The sequence below is a fragment of the Scyliorhinus torazame genome, chromosome 1 (assembly GCF_047496885.1).
Source record: "Scyliorhinus torazame isolate Kashiwa2021f chromosome 1, sScyTor2.1, whole genome shotgun sequence".
Classification (NCBI taxonomy): domain Eukaryota; kingdom Metazoa; phylum Chordata; class Chondrichthyes; order Carcharhiniformes; family Scyliorhinidae; genus Scyliorhinus; species Scyliorhinus torazame.
The window spans coordinates 312,917,682-312,940,462 of NC_092707.1; the positions used below are offsets into that span (position 1 = coordinate 312,917,682).

Below are 22,781 nucleotides of genomic sequence, written 5' to 3' on the forward strand. Positions count from 1 at the left end.
GAAAACTGACGTGTACGGGAAGAATCCAATGTACAAACTTCTGTATCTTATTGACTTGCCGTGTTCATGTCTTGCTGTGCGAGCTTTCTTTCTTTCTTTCTTTTTTTCTCTTTGCAACGGGGGGGGGGGGGGGGGTTGTGTTTGTATGGTGGAACATTTTGTTGAAAAAATCTTAATAAAAACATATTTAAAAAAAAAAAGAGCCCAACAATGTCTCTACTTCCTATGGAAGCTAGAGATATTCGACATGTCTGCATCAACTCTCACAAACATCTATAGATGTGCCATCGAGAGCATCCTATCCAGCTATTTGTCGATGTTTTTGTCGATTATTCTTTTTGTCTACTGTGTAACTAAGTGCTGTGTACATTCCCTTGGCCGCAGAAAAATACTTTTCACTGTACTTCGGTACATATGACAATAAACCAATCAATCAAGATTATAGTCATTTGGGCAAATGCAAGTTAATTGAGGAAAGCTCAATTTGTTAATTTTAACTAACTTAGCTTGAGTTTTTTGATGAGGTCACAGAAAGGGTTGATGAGGGTAATGCTGTTGATGTGGTATACATGGATTTTCAAAAGGCATTTGAGTGCAACAGACCTGCGAGCAAAGTTGGAGACCATGGAATAGAAGGAACAGTAGCAACATGGAAATTGGCTGAGTGTCAGGAAACAAAGAGTGGTTAACGGTTATTTTTTAACTGAAAGAAAGTTTATAGTGGGGTTTCTCAGGGATTATTGTAAGGACCCCTGCTGTTCCTGATACACTGGACAAATTTTCAAAAACTGCAGCTGAAAGAAAACTTGGAAGTATTGTGAACCGCGAGGAGGATGTTGAGCTTGAAAGGTTGGTGGAATGGGCAGAAAAGTGGCAGATGAAATTCAATGCAGAGAAGTGTGAAATGATTAATTTTAGTTGGAAGTAGAGAGGCAATATAAAATAAAAGGTACAATTCTAAAAGGGATGCAGGAGCAGGTGAAGCTGCGGTGCCTATGTACACAAATCATTGAAGGTGGTAGGTCAGGTTGAGAGTGGTCAATAATGCATTCAGCGTCCTGGGCTTTGTCATTAAGGGCATAAAGTACAAAAGCAAGGAAGTTATTTTAAACTTGTATAAAACAATGGTTTGGCCTCAACTGGAATACTGTGCCCAGTTTTGAGCACCACACTTTAGGAAGGATGTGAAGGCATTTGCGAGGGTGCAAAAAAGATTTTTGAGAATGGTTTCAGGGGTGAGGTGCTTCAATTACATGGAAAGATCGGAGAGGTTGAGACTGTTCTCCCAGGAGAAAAGAGGGTTGAGAGATTTGATAGAGGTATTCAAAATCATAAGGGATCAGGACAAAGTAGATTGTTTGAAACTGCTCCCATTAGTGGAAGGACTGAGAACCAGAGGACACGGATTTAAGATAATTGGCAAAAGAAGCAAGAGGAACATGCGGAAACAATTCTGTTCGAAGCAAGTGCTGAGACTCTGGAATGCATTGTCTGGGAAAGTTGTGGAGGCAGGATCAATTTGAGGTTTTCAAAGGAGAATTGGATTATTATCCGAAAGGGAAAGATTTACAGAGCCACAGGGGAAATGCAGGGGAACAGAACTATGTGAATTGCTCCTTCAGGGGACCAGCAGAAACACAACAGGCTGCATGGCCTCCTTCTGTGTCATGATCATTCTATGACTAGTTAAGATAGACCTTAGTTATTATTCATGTTTTTTGATTATTGTGTAGTAAAATTATTACATTTCAAACCATGATCCGTATGGCTTCATTTGTTTACTGAATGCTTGGATTTTTAGCTTTCCAAACAAAAAATATTTAAAACATTATGGGTCTCTACCGAGATTATACCAGGCAAATCTTAGCTTTTAGTCAAGGTTTCCTAAATCTCTGAATAAAAATTGATAAAAGTTTAGAAAAAACAAAAACTGGCAATAATTGCCTGGACCTCATTATTTGATAGGATATTGGAACAGCACACAATCGTGACTGATGTAGATTAAATACCTGAAAATGGAGCCTGAAACAGAGAAAGGTATTAATGATGCGGGGGGTGATGCATAGTAAGGCAGCTGCCATGTAACACCATGTAGCTCTAGTCAAAACAGCTTTGCTCTGATTCTCCCCCATTTGATATTCAAGCTACCCATTGTACACAGAATAGGATGTGAAGGGAGTAATTGAGATTGTTATTGGAAACAGAAAAATAAATTAAGTGATGATTCTTAACTGATTTATGATTTTTAGTTTTTACTTAAAATGGAATTCAGTTATCCTGCACTTACCAGAACAGAACCTGAAATTCCTGCTTCTTTTTTTGCCTGCTGTAGCCAAGTCTCCGCTGCATCACTTTGGTGTGCCGTTTTTTCTCCCATTTCTGAAGGCAAAGGTTTTTCTTCTCCTCTCACTGGCACTCGCAGTGGTCCTAGCACTTTTCTGGTAGTTCCGTTGCTTTGCCCTAGTAAGTAAGTAATCAAAAAAAATCGTAAATTACCATGGAAAAATATGGAATAGCCCTTATTCTTTGAATCAGGAGGTTCCTCCAAGTAGATCACTTCCGAGCAAAGATCTCCCATGCTTTGACATCTATGACACCGGACTGCAAGGGGAGGCCCGGAAAAGGAGCCTGAGAAAGGAACCGGTGACCTAGAGTCCAAGCAACAAACCCACCTCGCAGAAACACCTGCTACGTTTCTGGTCGAAAATGTTGCTCTAAGATCGGGCTCATCAGCCATGCAAGGACCCATGACCAGTAACACGGAGTTTCATGGAATTTACAGTGCGGAAGGAGGCCATTCGGCCCATCGAGTCTGCAACGGCTCTTGGAAAGAGCACCCACTTAAGCCCACAACCCCCCACCCCATCCCCGTACCCCAGTAACTCCACCTAACCTATCGGCAATTTACTGAACCTGCATTTAACCTGCCAATCCATTTAACCTGCACATCTTTGGGCTGTGAGGGAAACAAACCACCCGGAGGAAACCAACGCAGACACGGGGAGAATGTGCAGACTCCGCACAGACAGTGACCCAAGCCGGGAATTGAACCTGGGACCCTGGAACTGTGAAGCAACTGTGCTAACCACTGTGCTACCTGTAATGATATGTAGACTGACATGAGACGAAGGGGTTCATCACAGCACCCGGCTGTGGCACTACACAACTCGTTATAAACCAGGCACACACTAGACCCTCCCTCTCGCTCCTGGCAGGGACTGTAGGATTAGCACCAGAATAGTTCAGCTCTCCGGCTGGGTCACCACATGTGGCAAGATCCCGGGGGGGGGGGGGGGGGGGGGGGAGAGAGAAAGAGTGTTAGGCACAATAACTCACATTTGGGAGACCCTGAAGTCAGTGCACAATTCCAACAGTCTTCCATTTTCACTTCAGCAAGAGCCTTATCCCGCAGTGTGACTTACGAATCTTTAGAGAAGTTATGAAGGCTTGGGAAGGTGGATATGGTCTGTAAAATTATCCAGCTTTCAAGTTATTTAAACCACCAGCCCTTTAAAATTGAAAATAAATATTCCTGCCTGTGTCTGAGAGTTGGCAAAATCTGTTCTATTAGTTTCAATAGCTGTTTTTTAAAATTTTATTTAAAGTACCCAATTCATTTTTTTCCAATTAAGGGGCAATTTAGTGTGGCTAAACCACCTTCCCTGCACATCTTTGGGTTGTGGGGCTGAGGCCCATGCAGACATAGGGAGAATGTACCAACTCCACACAGACTGTGACCCTGGGCTGGGATTGAACCTGGGTCCTCGGTGCTGTGAGGCAGCAATGCTAACCACCGTGCCACCATGCCGCCCTTCAATAGCTGTTTGTTGACATTACCCGAAGTTACATTAAATTAAAACACTTCCGTTGAGAACAGAACATGTTTCATGGCCTTTGGTCAGTTTCTGCTGCATCAGACAACATAATATAATACTGTAACTTCTTAAACAGTGCAAAACAACTTGCATTTAAAGGCAGAAGGTGGAGGGAAAAAAAGCAATCAGGGTGTTCTAATGCATACATCTCAAAAGTCATGTAAGAAATGCTATTTAGTGATAGCTACGTCAAATAGGGTGTTGAGGTGTATTCAAAGGACAACTGAGTATGTGGTGAAGTATATTGGTACAAGGACTTAGTCAGGCTTCCTCGCATGCTGGGTAATCTTGAGACTTTGCAGAGGGAGCCCAGTAGACTAATTTCCAGTATAAAGTATATTAGTTATGAATATAGGTTTGAAGAGTTGAGTTTCTACACTTTAGAAAAGTGTAGCCTTCAGCGTGATCCAATTGAGATTTATATGATGATGCAGGGAACATAGTCTGTTCCAGGTGACAGTTTGTTCTATTTAAATAGGTTCGAGAGGACCAACGGTCACAATCTTTGCAGAAGGCCAGATCAAGGTTAGCAGCCAGGACACCGTCCTTTCCCCAGAGAATAGTAGATTTTGGGAAGAAGCTGTTGTGATATGCATTGGATGTCAAATTTCTACACTCCTTCTGATTGTCTGGTTGAAGTGGCACAGAAGGTCTTTCTCTGCCTGCCACTGTTCTTATATCATACCTGTCCCAAAGCACTTCAAAGAAGTGTAATCAGACAAAAATTGAAATGGAAGAACCCAGCAGAAACGAAAAGGAGGATTAAAGAGATACGTCAAAAAGCATCTTCATAATTCCTGTAAAAATCTTTTTTTTACCAAGAACCAAGACTTAAAAAAAAAAAATTTAGAGTACCCAATTGATTTTTTCCAATTAAGGGACAATTTAGCATGGCCACCGTGCTGCCCTTTTATTAACAAGACATAAAGATTTAAAAAAACAGGACTAACATTTTTTCAGAATCAAACACATTAACAGGTATTTCAGATTTTTCCATTATATATGTTCAATATTCAACTACATTTTATTGAATTTAGCAATCATCTTCCAAATAACATCAATAATACATTTAACGTTAAAGGTATTATTCCTGTATTTACCTGATAAACTGCTTTGTTGACCACTGCCCATCTTGTTCCCAATTTCAGATGAGGCCACATCTTCTGTAACTTGCTCTGAGGCATTTTTTGACTCCATAGCACGCTGAAAAAGTAACAGACATTTAAGCTTGATCATTCAGAACATAGTAGTTCCTCTACCCTCTCAATATTTTCCACGTCTTGGAGGTTTTCTTGTGTGCTCAGTATCGTATCTATCTCTCCAGGACACTGACTTTCATCCTAATATTGGCAATTGCCGACTTTCGGTGGCGGCCATGGAGTGAGTGGTCGCACATTTGGCAGCTCCCACTCGAGGTGTTTTTTTCAGACCTTTTCCCTGCTCAACGGATGGACGTTTTGGTGAAAAAAGATGCAGAAGTGACTGGACAAAGCAAATCTCCACTGGTGGATGGATCCACAGACCAGATGTAGGGCGAAAGGAAGGGGGAAGTTGGAGCAAGTGAATCTTTGTGCACCACAGGTCATGATGGCACAGGGTATAGGGCCTGTCCTGCCCGCCCAGTGGCCGACGGACCTCTTGAACGAGAAATTCAGCTGGCAGACAAGAGAAGCCCAGGAGGATCTAACCAAGGCGGTGGAACCACTAAAAGCGGGAATTGACCACGTGGAACAGAGGCTGGTGTCCCAGAGCCAGACTATTGGAAAGTGGAGGAAACAATGGAGGAGCACGAGGAACAGCTCGCCTCGTTGGCGGTCAAGATAAGTGTGATGTGGGAGACTCGGAAGCGATTGAAGGAGAAGGTGGAGGACCTGGAGAATCGCTCCAGGAGACAGAATTTACGAATCGTGGGGATGCTTGAAGGCATCGAGGGAGCGGATGCCAGCACGTATGTGCTAAAGATGCTGGAGACATCGCTGGGGGAGGGGGCTTTTATTCAGCCCTTGACGGTCGACCGAGCGCACAGGGCGCTGGTGAGGAAGCCGCAGGCGAACCAAACCGCCGAGGATGACGGTGGTGCGTCTCCACCAGTTCCTGGATAAGGAAAAGATATTGAGATGGGCGGGGCAGACCAGGAGGTGCACCTGGGAAGGGAACGAGCTTGGGGTGTACCAGGACCGGTGCGCGGATCTAGCGAAGTGGAAGGCCGGGTTTAACCAGAGGGTGATGTTTGGGATGCTGTATCCAGCCCGCCTCTGTGGCGCAGCAAGAAAAGGAGTAATGACAGTGGGCACCCGAAGGTTGCGTGACACAGACCGGGGACTGACCCAAAAAAGAGATATGGTTGATTGGCAGAGGAGGGGGGCACGTTGCCCTCCGACCAGGCTGGTCACATAGAATGTGAGAATGCTGCATGGGCCAGTGTGTTTGAGCATTGAGGAACTTAAAGGCGGACATGGCTTTTTCGCAAGAGACACATCTGAAGAACAGGAATTAGACTAGGTTAAGGAAAAGGTGAGTAGGACAGATCTTTCACTTGGGGTTGGACATGAAGTTGAGGAGGGTAGCGGTGCTGGAAAACAAGCGAGTGGCGATCGAGGTGGGGAACATTGTGGCAGATCCGTGGGGGTGAGGTTCATAATAGTAAGTGGCAAGCTGGAGGGAATGCCAGTGTTTTGGTTAATGTTTATGCTCCAAAGTGGGACGATGTGGAGTTCATGAGGCGGGTTTTGGGGATGGCTTTTAAAAAAAATATATATATATATTTTATATATATATATATAATATATATATATATAATATATATATTTCATTGAGGTGTTTGAATTTTTTTTATAACAGTAACATAAACAATGACATCAACATGGTAAAATAAACATTTCCCCCACCAGCCCAATCTTCACGCACCTCAACCATACAACAACAATCCCCCCATTCCCTGCATCTGCTGACATTTTAATTTTCCCCGAGAAAGTCGACGAACGACTGCCACCTCCGGGTGAACCCTAACATTGACCCTCTTAAGGCGAACTTTATTTTCTTGAGACTGAGAAACCCAGCCATGTCACCAACCCACGTCTCTACGCTCGGGGGGCTTCGAGTCCCTCCACATTAACAAGCTCCTTCTCCGGGCTACCAGGGAGGCAAAGGCCAAGACGTCGGCTTCTTTCGTCCCCATAACTCCCGGCTCTTCCGACACTTCAAAGATCACTATCTCCTGACTCGGCAACACCCGTGTTTTTAGCACCGTGGACATTGCCTCAGCAGAAACCTGCCAAAACCCTCTAAGCTTCGGGCATGCCCAAAACACGTGGACATGATTTGCTGGGCTGCCCGCGCACACCTATCTTCTAACCCGAAAAACCTGCTCATCCTAGCCGCTGTCATGTGTGCCCGGTGGACTACCTTAAGTTGTATCAGGTTAAGCCTGGGACATGATGAGGAGGTATTAACACTGCCTAGGGCATCCACCTCTATCTCCTCCTAGCTCATCCTCCCACTTGCCTTTAAGCTCCTCCACCGGGGTTTCCTCCGCCTCCGAAAGCTCTTGGAAAATGTCCGATACCTTCCCCTCTCCCACCCAGGTACTGGAGACTACTCTATCCTGTATCCCCCGTGGCGGCAGCAGCGGAAAGGCTGGCACCTGCTTCCTCAGGAAGTCTCGCACCTGCAAATACCTAAACCCGTTCCCTACTGACAATTCAAATTTATCCTCCAAGGCTTTCAAGCTGGGAAAGCTCCCATCTATAAATCGATCCCCCCCCCCCATCCTTCTAATTCCTGCCCTTTGCCATCTCCGGAACCCATCTAGCCTACCTGGTACAAACCTATGGTTATTATAAATCGGGGTCCAAATCGATGCTCCCTCCACTCTCTCATATCTCCTCCATTGCCCCCAGATTCTCAGAGCCGCCACCACCACCGGACTTGTGGAGTATCGGGCCGGCGAGAACAGAAAAGGTGCCATTATCAGTGCTCCCAAACTGGTGTCTTTGCATGCCGCTGCCTCCATCCGCTCCCATGCCGACCCCTCCCCCGCTACCCACTTCCTAATCATGGCTATATTAGTCACCCAGTAGTAATTACAGAAGTTCGGCAGCGCCAACCTACCCTCCCCCCGACTGCGCTCTAGCAACACTTTCTTCACTCGCGGGGTTTTGCCCGCCCACACACAGCCTGAAATAATCTTATTCACCCCCTTGGGAAATGCCTTTGGGATGAAGATGGGGAGGCACTGAAAGACAAACAGAAATCTGGGAAGGACCATCATTTTCACGGTCTGTACCCTCACTGCCAGTGATAGCGGGAGCATGTCCCATCTCTTAAAGTCCCCTTCCATTTGTTCTACCAACCGGGATAGGTTTAACTTGTTCAGTACCTCCCATTCTCGGGCCACCTGGATTCCCAGATATCGAAAGCTCTTCCCTACCATTCTAAGCGGCAGCTCTCCCAGTCTCTTCTCCTGTCCTCTTTCGTGGATCGCAAACATCTCGCTTTTCCCCATGTTCAATTTATACCCCGAAAAATTGCCAAATCCCCCCAGAATTCGCATTACCCCCTCCAGCGGGTCCGAAATGTACAAGAGCAGGTCATCTGTGTAGAGCGAGACCCAGTGCTCCACCCCCTCTGAACCAGCCCTTTCCAGTTCCTGAAGGCTCTTAACGCCACGGCCAATGGCTCTATGGCCAGAGCTAACGGTGGCGGGGAGAGGGGGCACCCTCGGTGTAGTTTAAAATACCCCAACCTCGGCCGGTTCGTACGCACACTCGCTACTGGTGCCTGATAGAGCAACCCCACCCAGTCAATGAAGCAATCACCAAACCCAAACCTTCCCAGCACCTCCCACAGGTAATTCCACGCCACCCGATCAAAAGCCTTCTCCGCATCCATCGCCACCACCACCTCCGCCTCCTCTCCTTCTGAGGGCATCATAATAATATTGAGCAGCCTTCGAACATTGGCCTCGAGTTGCCTACCCTTAACAAATCCCGACTGGTCTTCCCCTATCACCCCCGGGACACAGTCCTCTGTCCTTGTGGCCAGTATCTTAGCCAGCAGTTTGGCATCCACATTCAGTAGCGACATCGGCCTGTATGACCCGCATTGCTCTGGATCCTTCTCCCGTTTCAGGATCAATGAAATTGAGGCCTGCGACATTGTTGGGAGGAGGACTCCCTTCTCTCTTCCTTCATTAAATGTCCTCACCAGCAGTGGGCTCAATATTTCTGAAAACCTCTTATAGAATTCCACCGGATAGCTGTCAGGCCCTGGGTCTTGCCCGACTGCATGCCCTCCAGCCCCTTGATTATTTCCTCAATCTCAATGGGGGCGGCTTTAACACGGTCATTGAACCAGATTTTGGCTGGTCGAGCCCGAGGTTGGGAGGATGTCGGTGGTGGCGAAGGGGTTCATGGAGCACATGGGGGTGGACCCGTGGAGGTTATGGGAGGCCAAGAACGAAGGAGTTCAAGTACTTCTCCCATGTGAACCAGGTGTATTCCCGGATTGATTTTGGTACGGTGGACAAGGCGCTGCTGGCTGGGGTCGACTTGGGGTACTCGGCGATCATGGTCTCAGACCACCTGCCGCATTGGGTAGATTTGTGACTGCACTGGGGGGTGGGGTTGCACAGTGTCTGCAGTGGAGGTTGGATGTAGGGTTACTAGCGGATGAAGACGTGTGCAGGTGGGTGAGGGCTGCCATCCAAGGGTATATGGAACAGAATGGTACAGGGGAGGTCTTAGCCGCCACGCAATGGGAGGCACTGGTGGATGAGATTTTGCGGGTGGACACAAGGTACCCGGAGGCCCCAGAGTCAAGGTTGCTGAAGGAGAGGCAGAAACTAAAGAGGTTCTGGCAGGGGTTCACGGATGTAATGTCCGGGGTGTTGAGGGTGAAGGTGGTCTCGAGTCCAGAAGTAGCGATATTTGGAGTGTCGGAAAACCCGGGAGTCCAGGGAGGGAGGGGGGGGGGGGGGGGGATGCGAGAGAGGATGCGAGAGAGGCCGATGTTCTGGCCTTTCCCTCCCTGATAGCCCGGAGACGGATTTGGGTCGAGGGACTCGGACCCACCTAAATCGGGGACATGGGTGAGCAACCTAGCGGAATTCCTGAGGTGAGAAAAAATTAATTTTGTCTTGAGAGGACCGGTCGATTGGTTTGCCCGGGGGTGGAAGCCATTTATCGAATACGTTCAGGGGGATTTGTGAGGAGGGGAAGGACAGGGGGGTTTGGGTGTTGATTAGCTAGTTATTAATTGTGATGTTTCTGTTTGTTCTTGCCTTTGTTTGTGTATTTGCTGTTTGTATAAATGCCATGATAAAATATTTCAAAAAATTATTAGCAATTACCAATGTTTTAATGTTGATGGTAACTTGTTTTACATAAACAATGGACAATTAGAAAAACATCTATTGGAAAAGCGTGCCTTAGTTTCTAACTGAAGGGTTCATGTGAACCACAGGTGATGGGCAAATGAGCTGCTGACTGTAATACCATAAGTATCATTGCCCCACACAAATTCAATTATTTTGTATTGACAAATTTCTAGACATTGTAATAGTTAAGCCAAGTCAATTCAAATTATGTTGTTAACTCGATAAATCTGCATTAGAACTCCATATTCTCTCTCGTATCCCCGCGGTGTTATGCATATTAAAAAACTTATATGTTAATTTTTGAATTGAATTCTTTGATTAAAAAAAAAAAAAATTCTAATTAAATAAATAATGTTTTCAAACATGCATTCAAAAACATGCGGCGGAATTCTCCATTGCTGAGACTAAACGTTGACGCCGGGGCAGGACTCATGGACTTCTACGACAGCAAATCTTGCACTGCACCTGGACCGATTCACCTACTGTTAAGGAGTTAGCACTGGCGCTGCATGGAACACAATCGATTCCAATGAGAAACGGTGTCGGATTCTCTAAGTTTGCAATTGGCATTCAGGAGGCTGACAATCTGCAGCTGCATATACAAATTTCACTCCACACGCACACCATCCCAGTCAACAATATGACAGCAAGGAGAGTGGCATCCCGTTTCATGGATGCCAAGCTCAAGAGCCTGCTGGATGCCATGGAGGAGAGGTGGGGCAGGAAAGAGGCTGCCAGCCCCCTCCCCTTCACCCCACCTCAGCGATGCAATCACACGGCTTGTCTTGTGTCTTACAGGAACTGCTGGTGATGGGGCGGGATCTTCTGGTGTCCCGAGCCTCCGACCCCAGGTGCGACCATGTTCAAGACCTGAACAATCTTGCAGGTGGTGGCCGAGGCACAGGTCAGGGCTGCCCACTCACAGGCAGCCATGTGCCAGGGTTACCTGGACATTGCAGCGGCGCACCTGAACATGGCCCACTAACATCGGGCCATGGCTGAGAGCGTGGGCGGCATTGCTTAGCTGCTGGCTGACGTGACACAGACCCGAGGGAGGTGGCCTAGTCCCAGAGGGAGGTGGAGCGGTCACTGGCTGTTGTGGTACACACTCAGAAGGTGGAACACCTCAGCACTTCTGACTCTTCCCGCTGTTACTTCCAACCTAGGACCTACACCCTGTAGTAGTGGCAGGTATGTATCACAGAGGGGGTTGCAGGCAGGGGGGTGGGGTGGGATGTGGGTGTGCGCCCCTGGCCAGTCTCCACTCCCCTCTCCCCCTCCCACGTCCAGTTGCTGAACCTGGAGGCGATCAGAACGTCCCATTCACCTTGGCCCTGGCACACATGTTGTGCGGCCTCCTGTGCTCCTGTGCCTGCTCAGGCCCCATGTCCTGCCTATCTCCTGCATACTCGGCCAAGGACTGACATTCATCCTCCTCCTCCAGCACATCGCCCCTCTGCTGCTCAATGTTATGCAGGACACAGTAGGCCACCATGATGTGGACGACACTCCCAGCGCGACACTGAAGAGCCCCTCCAGAGCGGTCCAGGCACCTGAACTGCATCTTCAGGATGCCAAAGCGCTGCTCAATCACGCCTTTGCCGCGACATGGGTGCTGTTGTAGCGGGTCTCCGCGCGGTCTGTGGCCTCCAGATAGGTGTCATCAGCCATGACCGCAGCGGATAACCCCTGTCTCGCCCAAGAGCCAACCCCCCAACTCGGGGGTGGGTGGGGGGCTCGAAGAGGTCAGGGACCGTCGCGTGTGCCAGGATGAAGGTCGTCGTGCACACTGTCTGGGTATCAGGTGCAGACGTGCATAATGTGCATCTGATGGTCTGCACCAGCTGCACATTCTTCGAGTGGAAGCCCTTTCGGTTTGCGGACTCTGCCCCTGCATGTTCCCCCTCCCGGCAGCCTCTGGCCCTAGCGTCCGTTCCTGCTGCCAGGGGTACCGGCTGGCGCTGCCCATGCCAGTGAATAACATGTCATCCCAAATTGATTCATACACATTGACCAATACCACCGGCGCCCCCTGTAGGGGTTACTGTGGGGGTTGCCCTTGGACAGGCAATTGTGGAAGCCTCGGAGAATACCGGTCAGGACGGCTAATGTGTAGTGGAACGCATTGATGCCGCTGTCGAGGCACCGGGGAATTGCGATTTGGCACGAACCCGGCATCTGCCACGATTTCGGTTCAAAACCGATTCTCCGCCCACGCGCCTATCCCGATTTCGGCATCGGCCGACGGAAAATCCTGTCCATTAAGTGTTTCACTGTTTACAAAAAGTAGCTTGTTGCCAAGTGAATTTAGTTTCCTAGATCACTATATATAGTCTTCTGGGGGCAAACCTCAATAGCTGTTGCTTCCGATGCAGACAGCAGCATGAAGCCCGTGCAAAAAATACATGTCTCAGTAGGAGATTTTTTTTAAGGTAAAGAGCTTAGGCTTTTTGTTTCCGTTCAGTTTGGGTATGGCGCGCGTGGGGGGTGGGGGTGGGTGGTTGTTTGTTTGGTTTTCCGGGTGCGGTGGAGCTAGAAGGGGGAGGGAGGGGTGACCTGCTGACTGTTTTTTCATTTTTGGACAGGCCTGATGGGGGTTGTGGTGGCCATCTTGGGTAGGCCCAGAGGTGACACGGGTTGTGGCACTCCTGGATTACCTCACAGGGGGGGGGGGAAATGGCTGATCCTGGGTTTGGGGGGTGGGGTGGTCAGAGGCTCCCTGTCCAGTTTATAACGTGGAATGTGAGGGGTTTAAATGGCCCAGTAAAAAGGTCCCTGGTGTTTGCACACCTGAGAAGTTTGAAGGTGATGTGGTTTGCCCATAGGAGACCCATTTGAAAATCAACGATTAAACAAGATTGTGGAAGGGTTGGGTGGGCATGTGGACCACTCGGGCTTTGATTCTAAGGTACGGGAGGCTACTGTGTTGATTAATAAGAAGAGTGGCTGTTTCTGCAGTTAATATATTAGCAGACACAAGTGGGAGGTACAGAATCTGCAGTAGGTCACTCGTGGGTGCGCGGTGATGTTGGTCAATGTGTATGCATCGAACTGGGATGACATGCAATTCATTAATAAGGTGTTGGCTTCCATCCCAGACTTTTATTCACATTGGTTAATTATGGGGAGGGGGGTGCTTCAATTGTGTTTTAGATCCTCTGTTGGATAGGTCAAGTTCCGAATCTCTGAGTCCATCTGGGGTGGCGAAGGAGTTATTGGTGTTCATGGAACAGATTGGCGCGGGCGGGCGGGCAGACATGTGGAAATTTAAGTTTCCGAGGGATAAGGAGTTTTTGTTTTTCCCCCACATCCAATTGAGTATACTCCCGGATTGACTTCTTCACACTGGGTGCGTTTCTTTATTTAGAGCTTGGAGCTCATCGTCTCCACCAGGTAAATAATAATATAATCTTTATTATTGTCACAAGTAGGCCTACATTAACACTGCAATGATGTTACTGTGAAAATCCCCTAGTCGACACACTCCGCCGCCTGTTCAGGTACACCGAGGGTGAATTTAGAATGTCCAATTCACCTAAGAAGCCATCTTTCGGGACTTGTGTGAGGAAACCAGAGCCCCCAGAGGAAACCTATGAAGTAAATGGTGATCAACTTTAAGAGAACACTTGTGGATCTATTCATGATGCTGCATCTGATGGCAGTGGGCTGAACTTGCCGCTCTGGACACTAAATGCAGTGGCAAGTGGGATAAGCGGCATGATTCCCACTGTGCTGCGGGTTAGGATATCATGCCCAATTTTACACGGAAGCTCATTAATTATGCATCACTGAACAGCTCTCCAAATCACATGGCGGAGCCGGCACTGATTTGTCTGTCCTGTCTTGGTGTCACCTAGTGGGATTGAAAGTCCCAGCGCCACATTTAAATGGCACCCAAACACACGTTATCTCTCTGCAGTCCAGCTGTGTTCACCACCGACCCTGAGATAGACCCCAGGACAATGAAGAGGTAGCCCAAAGTTTTGCCACAATGTTGTGGAGACTTTAATTTGGGAGATGGGCAGAAAGGATGTCTGTACCATGGACAATTGGTGCCCCTTAATGAAAAAAAAAATGATGAGGTGGGTAGTGCACACCCAAGTGAGGACCCTGCACTAGCTCATCCCTCGATCAACCACACTGAATACTTTGACCAGTTTTAGAGTCACCTGCCATGCACCAATAATCTCTTTATTTCAAAAGCACCACTGGAAAGCTCCCATGGAATCCACAAGCCACCCCCTCATCTCCAGCCACAAGGACACTTCGGATGAGAAACCAGAGGACACCACAGCAGAAGACCCATCACACCACTCACCCACACCTTCCACCAGCACAGAGATACACACCTTGGTTGGACCTATTTCTAGATCAGGCTCAGACACGTGATATGGTGAGCACAGCGCACAATCTGCTCCACAGCAAATTGGGGTGGGGACATCCGAGGGCACCAGCCCTCAGAGGATTGCTGGAGGCCACAAATCTGCAGAGTCCAAGTCAGTTGGTGAGCCCCTGGACAGGGTCCTAAATCCTGGAGCTGCTGCAATGATCACGGGAACATCAGGAAGGGATATCAGCTGCATTCCTCAGATTTCAACGGACGATGGAGAAGCCCATCCATGTTCCATTTGAAGTGAAAGCTCCAGCATGCCAATGCAATGAGATCAACAGTGGCAGGTTGGCAGTTGCCATGGAGACCTTGGTCCAGAACATGGGTGCTGCACCAGTGTAGCTCCATTGCTGTAGCTCTTAGTAACATCCATCAGTGTCTATTCAAGAAAGGAGGAACGAAGCACCTAGGTCTCACTCCAGTTGCCCCTTCTCCTCAAATAGTCAGCCAGAGACCGTCAGGCACCCATAGGGAGGAAAACCAACAGCTGGACACCTTGGGAGAACAGTCAGGTGACTGTAGAACTCTCTGGCTGATCCAAATACCCTCTTCCTGTGGCCGAGGAGGGTACACCTGTCCCACAGAGGACACAGAAAGCAGGCTGGGACCCTCCAAGTCTCAGCCCTCCAGAGGACGCTCGTCAATATCATCACAGACAACAGGGCTTAGCTTTCAACAGGCTGTCCCCATCTCTGCTGTGGATGTCAGGGAAGCATCAAGGTGTTGCAGCAGGGCTAAGAAAGTTCCAAAGATTTAGGAGAACAAAGGCACGGGTGTTCACAACATGTATATAATATACAGATATCTAAATAGAATGGCAGTCTTTTCACATTTTCTCAGGTGTGATACCTTGGTCAGTCCCACCACTTATGACATCATGAGTCTTTTGTCTGTGCAGGATTCTTGCATATCACCAATGTGTTGCCCTTTCCCAGATTATTGTTCATATCAACGATCACTCCACTTTAATGTTAAGTGTGCTTGTGTAGCAAACCTCGTTTACATCCTTTGCAGGGTCAGGTCATGTTCATTCTTGGTTATGCAAGATTGAGGCAGAGATATTCTCCTATCTCGTCTGCATTCTTGAAAGGTGAAGGTATAAGTTTCCAAGGAGAGATGTGTTCATGCATGGACAAGGCTCATATCCCCAGGTACTCTCCGCCTGTCAGCGGGGTTTTCATGCTCTGAGCCTATACTCCGAGATTGTGTGTGTTGTTGTCAGCCAATCGCATTTTCAATTTTCCAAGTGTTCATCTGCTAAGCTCACCAGTAAGTTTGAGCACCATGCCATTATAAGGTGAAAAAGTTCTGCCACATATTGTATTGTTGTTCAAACATCTAACCTTAAGCACCTCACACCCTGTAGGACTGTGGGAAGAAACCGGAGCACCCGGAGGAAACCGACGTAGACACGGGGAGAATGTGCAGACTCTGCACAGTGACCCAAGCCAAACATCGAATCTGGGTACCTGGAGCTGTGAAGCAACTGTGCTAACTACTGTGCTACCGTGCCACCCACTAATTCCAAATGGTGATTGTTGGCAGGCAACAGAGTCGTTGATCGTGTGCTGGAAGCGCATTTTGTTGCTTTAAATAATGTGGAGGGGATCAACTGGGTAGAAGCGAAGATGTGCTGAAGCTGAAGTGTATTCTTTATTAACAATGATACATGCCCCTGGGGGCTTCATATTGTCTGAGTATTTTAGACTTTACAAGACTGGCCATGAGGGCACATTGTCTGCGAGGAGGCATTTTAGTATACTGTAGTCATGCTTAGGTAGTCTGCATCCATATTAAGGCGAGGGATAATGTAACCACAGATGTCAGTGTGATTTGGAAGATTGCACTACAGCCGAGAGACGCTTAAAGGGGCAGAACCTTCTGATGTCTGATGCCAGCATAACTTCTGCCAGTTGGCACATTATCTCGGCAAGGACATATGTTCTCGAGGTTTCCTCATCCTTCAAAGAATCAGGACAATGTAAGTCTGATATGCAAATATTCACTCTCATATTTAAGTGCGTGGGTGAAATGCAGCAATGCTGGTGTTCATGCTGGACCATGGGAGGGCACTTGTCAACAGGGTACTCACTACAAATAGTCATTTTATCTGGTGGCAATGAGGCCCTCATGCGCCTGCCTCGCCTTACCTGGGCTATGGTCTTCCCCTGCAGCCTCGGCTTCCACAAACCCATCCCCTCATCCCCTTCAAGGTTCTCCTCATCGGATGAGACGTGCAGCTCCTCCATTTCCTCCCCCCCTTTGCAGTGCCAGGTTGTGCAGCGAACAGCAAGCCACAATGATCTGCGAGACCCTCTGGGAACTGTACCAGAGTAATCCGCTAGATCTGTCCAGGTATGGCTTGGCCACAGAAGACAGAGGGTAGCAGTGGAAGGGTGTTTTTACTAATGGAGGTCTTTAACTAGTAGTGTTCCGCAGGGATCAGTACTGGGACGTCTGCTCTTTGTAATATATATAAATGACTTGGAAGAAAATGTAGTGAGTCTGATTAGCAAGTTTGCGGATGGTACTAAGATTGCAGGAGTTGCGGATAGTGAAGACTATCAGAGAATACAACAGGATATAGATAGGCTGCAAAATTGGGCAGAGAAATGGCAGATGGAATTTAACCCTGACAAATGCGAGGTGATGCATTTTGGTAGATACAATTCAGGTGGGAGCTATAAAATAAACAGCAGAACCATCAGGAGCATAGAGACACAGAGAGATCTGGTCGTGCAGGTCCACAGATCCTTAAAGTGGCAGCACAGGTGGAAATGGTGGTAAAGAAAGCATATGGCATGCTTGCCTTCATAGGACGGGGTATCGAGTATAAAAGCTCAAATTATGTTACAGTTGTATAGAACGTTGGTTCGGCCACATTTGGAATACTGTGTCCAATTCTGGTCACCACACTACCTGAAGGACGTGGAGGCTTTGGAGAGAGTAGAGAAAAGGTTTACCGGGATGTTGCCTGGTATGGAGGATATTAGCTATGAGAAGAGATTGAATAAACTGGGATTGTTCGCCCTCGAGAGACAAAGGCTGAGGGGCGACCTGATAGAAGTTTATAAAATTATTAGGGGTATTAGATAGGGTGAACAGTTGGAGGCTTTTTCCCAGGGTGGAATTGAAAATTACAAGTTCAAGGTGAGCGGCGACAGGTTCAGTGGAGATGTGCGGGGAAAGTTTTTTTACACAGAGGGTGGTAGTGGCCTGGAATGCACTGCCAAGTAAGGTTGTTGAGGCAGATACATTAGCGACCTTTAAAGCTTATCTGGATAGGCACATGAACAGACGGGGTATAGAAAGATACAGGTGGTTGGTCTAGATAGGACACGTGATCGGTGCAGGCTTGGAAGACCGAAGGGCCTGTTCCTGTGCTGTATTGTTCTTTCTTTGTCCGATCAGAATCGCATCTTTAAGATGCTTGTGCTCCACCAATGCTCAACCAACGGCATGAGCTTTGTTGTACCTTCTCTCTCCAGGAGTCTGAGGCGTAATCAGTCAAGTCCTTTGTGAGTTCCCTTTTGTCACCGAGGAGCCTGTCCTATATCCTGTCTGGCCCTTCCATGATGTCCATGATCTACAATCTACTCAAGATGAATGAGTCATAGACGCTTCCTGGGTTTCTGATTAGTTTCTTATAATCTGACCAGCGGTACATTGAGTGAGTTGTAGCCTTTCCAGTTTCTGTAAACAAATGCTTGTTGCAGGGAGCTTTTATAGCCACACGAATGCAGTAGATGGCATCCTTCATCTGTGGAAATCTCAGCAAAGTTCAGCGCTCAGGCTTCCGAGCTTGCTTAATCTCAGTCATCAGCATCATAATTGTGGGCCATGGCAACAATGGCATCTGTGACCTCATGAATGCATCAGTGTGTGAATTTTTGAGAGAACCCACAGAGGATTCCAGTGGAGCCCTGGAAGGAGCCACAGGCATAGAGGTTCAGTATGGCAGTTACCTTCACAGACGCCAGCAATGGATGGCCTCCCAATCCCCTTGGTGCCAAATACTTTTTTAATTAACAAAAAATAAATTTAGAGTACTCATTTTTTTCCAATTAAGGGGCAATTTAGTGTTGCCAATTCACCTACCCTGCACATCTTTGGGTTGTGGGGGCGAGACCCATGCAGACACGGGGAGAATGTGAAAACTCCACACGGATAGCGGCTCGGGGCCGGAATTGAACCGGGGTCCTCGGCGGCGAGAGGCAGCAGTGCTAACCACTGCACCACCGTGTACCCACTTGGTGCCAAATCGTGGAGAGTGTGGCAAATGCGCGTCACCAGATCCCTGGTCATGCGGAGACGTCAGCAACACTGGTTCTCACTCATCTGCAGATAACAGTTGCGAGTTTTGTACAGTCTAGGTCTTGCGAGAAGCTTACAAATTAAGTCTCTGTGAACCCGATCCTCTGTGTCTGAAGGGTTTTTTGTCTGGAAGATTTTGCTTCTCCCTTTGGCAAGTCAAGAGTTTCTGAAGCAATCTTCTCCTGACCTGCCTGTAAGCAATAAATAGGCAGGCAGTGATAAATCCAGGCTCCATCTTCCTGATTGTCTCCTGACTACTATCAATAAGAAACTGTCACGTCAACATTAGTTTTCAAAGATCCTGGGCGAAATTCTCCCCCAACAGCGGGATGTCCGCCGACTGGCGCCAAAGACGGCGCCAATCAGACGGGCATCGCGCCGGCCCAAAGGTGCGGAATGCTCCGCATCTTTGGCGGCCTAGCCCCAACATTGAGGGGCTAGGCCGACGCCGGAGGGATTTCCGCCCCGCCAGCTGGCGGAAATGGCGTTTGTTGCCCTGCCAGCTGGCGCGGAAATGCGGCGCATGCGCGGGAGCGTCAGCGGCCGCTGTCAGTTTCCCGGCGCATGCGCGGGAGCGTCAGCGGCCGCTGTCAGTTCCCCGCGCATGCGCAGTGGGGAGAGTCTCTTCCGCCTCCGCCATGGTGGAGGCCGTAGCGGAGGCGGAAGGGAAAGAGTGCCCCCATGGCACAGGCCCGCCCGCAGATCGGTGGGCCCCGATCGCGGGCCAGGCCACCGTGGGGGCACCCCCCGGGGTCAGATCGCCCCGCGCCCACCCCCAGGACCCCGGAGCCCACCCACGCCGCCTTGTCCCGGCTGTAAATACCAGGTTTGATTTACGTCGGCGGGACAGGCAATTTCTGGGCGGGACTTCGGCCCATCCGGGCCGGAGAATCCAGCGGGGGGTCCCGCCAACCGGCGCAGCCCGATTCCCGCCCCCGCCCAATCTCCGGTACCGGAGACTTCGGCGGGGGCGGGGCCGGGATTCACGGCGGCCAACGGCCATTCTCCGACCCGGCGGGGGGTCGGAGAATGACGCCCTCTGTTTTTGTCAATGATTCATTAGTTATTGTGGGTTCAGGGGCTTTGACCCTGTGTTAGAAGGTACTGGCCCCTGAAATGATGGCCAGCACAGGTACCCCTAACAACTTGACTAACTGCTATAGCCAGGTGTTCGACATTTGGATGTGCAGCGTTCAGTCCAGGCACATGGATCATCATTAGCTGCACTCCAAAACATAATAAACATAACCATGAAGGTAAATGTTTAACAAAGAACAAAGAAATGTACAGCACAGGAACAGGCCCTTCGGCCCACCAAGCCCGTGCCGACCATGCTGCCCGACTAAACTACAATCTTCTACACTTCCTGGGTCCGTATCCCTCTATTCCCATCCTATTCATGTATTTGTCAAGATGCCCCTTAAATGTCACTATCGTCCCTGCTTCCACCACCTCCTCCGGTAGCGAGTTTCAGGCACCCACTACCCTCTGTGTAAAATACTTGCCTCGTACATCTACTCTAAACCTTGCCCCTCTCACCTTAAACCTATGCCCCCTAGTAATTGACCCCTCTACCCTGGGGAAAAGCCTCTGACTATCCACTCTGTCTATGCCCCTCATAATTTTGTAGACCTCTATCAGGTCGCCCCTCAACCTCCGTTGTTCCAGTGAGAACAAACAGAGTTTATTCAACCGCTCCTCATAGCTAATGCCCTCCATAACAGGCAACATTCTGGTAAATCTCTTCTGCACCCTCTCTAAAGCCTCCACATCCTTCTGGTAGTGTGGCGACCAGAATTGAACACTATACTCCAAGTGTGGCCTAACTAAGGTTCTATACAGCTGCAACATGACTTGTCAATTCTTATACTCAATGCCCTGGCCAATGAAGGCAAGCATGTCGTATGCCTTCTTGACTACCTTCTCCACCTGTGTTGCCCCTTTCAGTGACCTGTGGACCTGTACTCCTAGATCTCTTTGACTTTCAATACTCTTGAGGGTTCTACCATTCACTGTATATTCCCTACCTGCATTAGACCTTCCAAAATGCATTACCTCACATTTGTCCGGATTAAACTCCATCTGCCATCTCTCCGCCCAAGTCTCCAAACAATCTAAATCCTGCTGTACCCTCTGACAGTCCTCATCGCTATCCGCAATTCCACTAACCTTTGTGTCGTCTGCAAACTTACTAATCAGACCAGTTACATTTTCCTCCCTGAGTGAGTATTGAAACCTCTCCCACCGTCCCAGAGGAGCTTAAGGTTCAGATTTACCTCCCTCACAGACCTCTCAATTGTCCCCTGTATTCCTTGATCCCATCATGTTTGTGGTGCATATCGGTTTGTTAGCCATTGAAATGGATGTGCCAATGCCCCATTTGGATCCCATCCCTCTCCATCTTGAGCCCATTTACACAATTGAACATATACCCACCCTACACCCTGGGATACCCCCACAATGCCTTTTCCCCATCTGTAAGTTGCAGATGAATGTGTCAGCTGCTGCCCATTAGGATTGCAAAAACCCAGGTAGCGAGGTGTGTGATGTTACAACCATGCTCTGCTCATAACATGTTGAGCACGACCAACACTGGACTGACATCTCCTCACCCACTCAAGGTGACCCACCCACCCAGACAAGGACAGTCTTTGCAAGCTCAGCAATATAAATTGGAACATTTCTGCTATCTGCACTCCTCCCATTCTGACCCCAGGTAGCTTATGTCATTGTCTTTCCCCATCCTGGTGCTGAGGATGATACAACCTTCCTCGCTTGTACCCTCCAGAGCAGCCACAGCCCTGTCCCTTGCTTCAGGACAGTTTCCCCCTTTCTCCAGTGCAGCCCTAGCCCAACAACACATGAAAATGCATCCCTGCATTACTGCTGGTCTGATAGGTAGTGACTGGCTTGTGACAACCCACTGAGAGCAACGTGGTGCTATCTACGAAGCCTAGTGCTGATTCCGATGCGCGCTGTGCAATGCAAAGTAGGCAAGCTAACCACGAAGTGACTAGCAGTGCAGATCATCAGGTGCAAGTCGCTTAAGTATCGTTGAGAAACATATCCTTCCAATTGCATGTAGATTGGGGCGGGGCTGGGGGGGGGGGGGAATTTCAAATGAACAAACGTTATAATGAGATACAAATATAATAAAATAATGTTCTCGATGTGCTGCAGCGGGAAACATGGCCCACCATTGATGGCTGGGGCACACAATCGCGACCTGGCTTTAGGGTAACATAAAAACAATTTCTGGCCTCCGAATATTTTCTGCTCCCACCTGCCATGATGCCGGTCGCAAATAGCAGCAGAAAATCCCAGCCAATGTGCGGTGAAGAATTCCAAAGATTCGTCTCCCTCTGTCTGAAGAAATTCCTCCTCATCTCAGTCCTAAATTATTTATTCTGACACTGTCTCCTGTTCTAGATGACCAAACCAGTGTAAGCATCCTTCCTCTGTCTATCCTGTTGAGCCCGATAAGAATTTTGTATCCTTCAATTAGATCCCCTCACATTCTTCTAAACTCTAGAGAATATAGGCTTAGTCACCTCAATCTTTGCCCACAGGACAAACCTGCCATCCCAAACATCAGTCTGGTGAACCTTTGTTGCACTCCCTCTATGGTCAGTGTATCCTTCCTTAGATAGGGAGGCCAAAACTGCAGACAATAGTCCAGGTGTGGTCTCAGCAAGGCTCTATACAACTGCAGCAAGGCTTTCTTACCCCTGTTCAGATTCAGAACCAGAAGCAAAAATAAAAAGGACACCTGGTGGCTTTCAGTCACTGGTAATGTATGGTCACCAGGTCCTGAAAGTAACAGGCC

The 22,781-nt window shown here is 48.4% G+C and overlaps 1 protein-coding gene across 3 annotated transcripts in view; it reads right to left on the reverse strand.

Moving 5' to 3' along the window:
- The window catches only part of cfap36 (cilia and flagella associated protein 36), a 218,362-nt gene that overhangs the window by 23,615 nt on the left and 171,966 nt on the right, over positions 1 to 22,781 (reverse strand). For all 3 annotated transcript variants that reach the window (XM_072507826.1, XM_072507827.1, XM_072507829.1), the window contains 2 exons: positions 4,976 to 5,078; positions 2,288 to 2,460 (listed from right to left, as the gene is read on the reverse strand). In XM_072507826.1, coding sequence (XP_072363927.1) covers positions 2,288 to 2,460; positions 4,976 to 5,078 — 276 coding nt within the window. The remainder of the gene's footprint in view (positions 1 to 2,287; positions 2,461 to 4,975; positions 5,079 to 22,781) is intronic.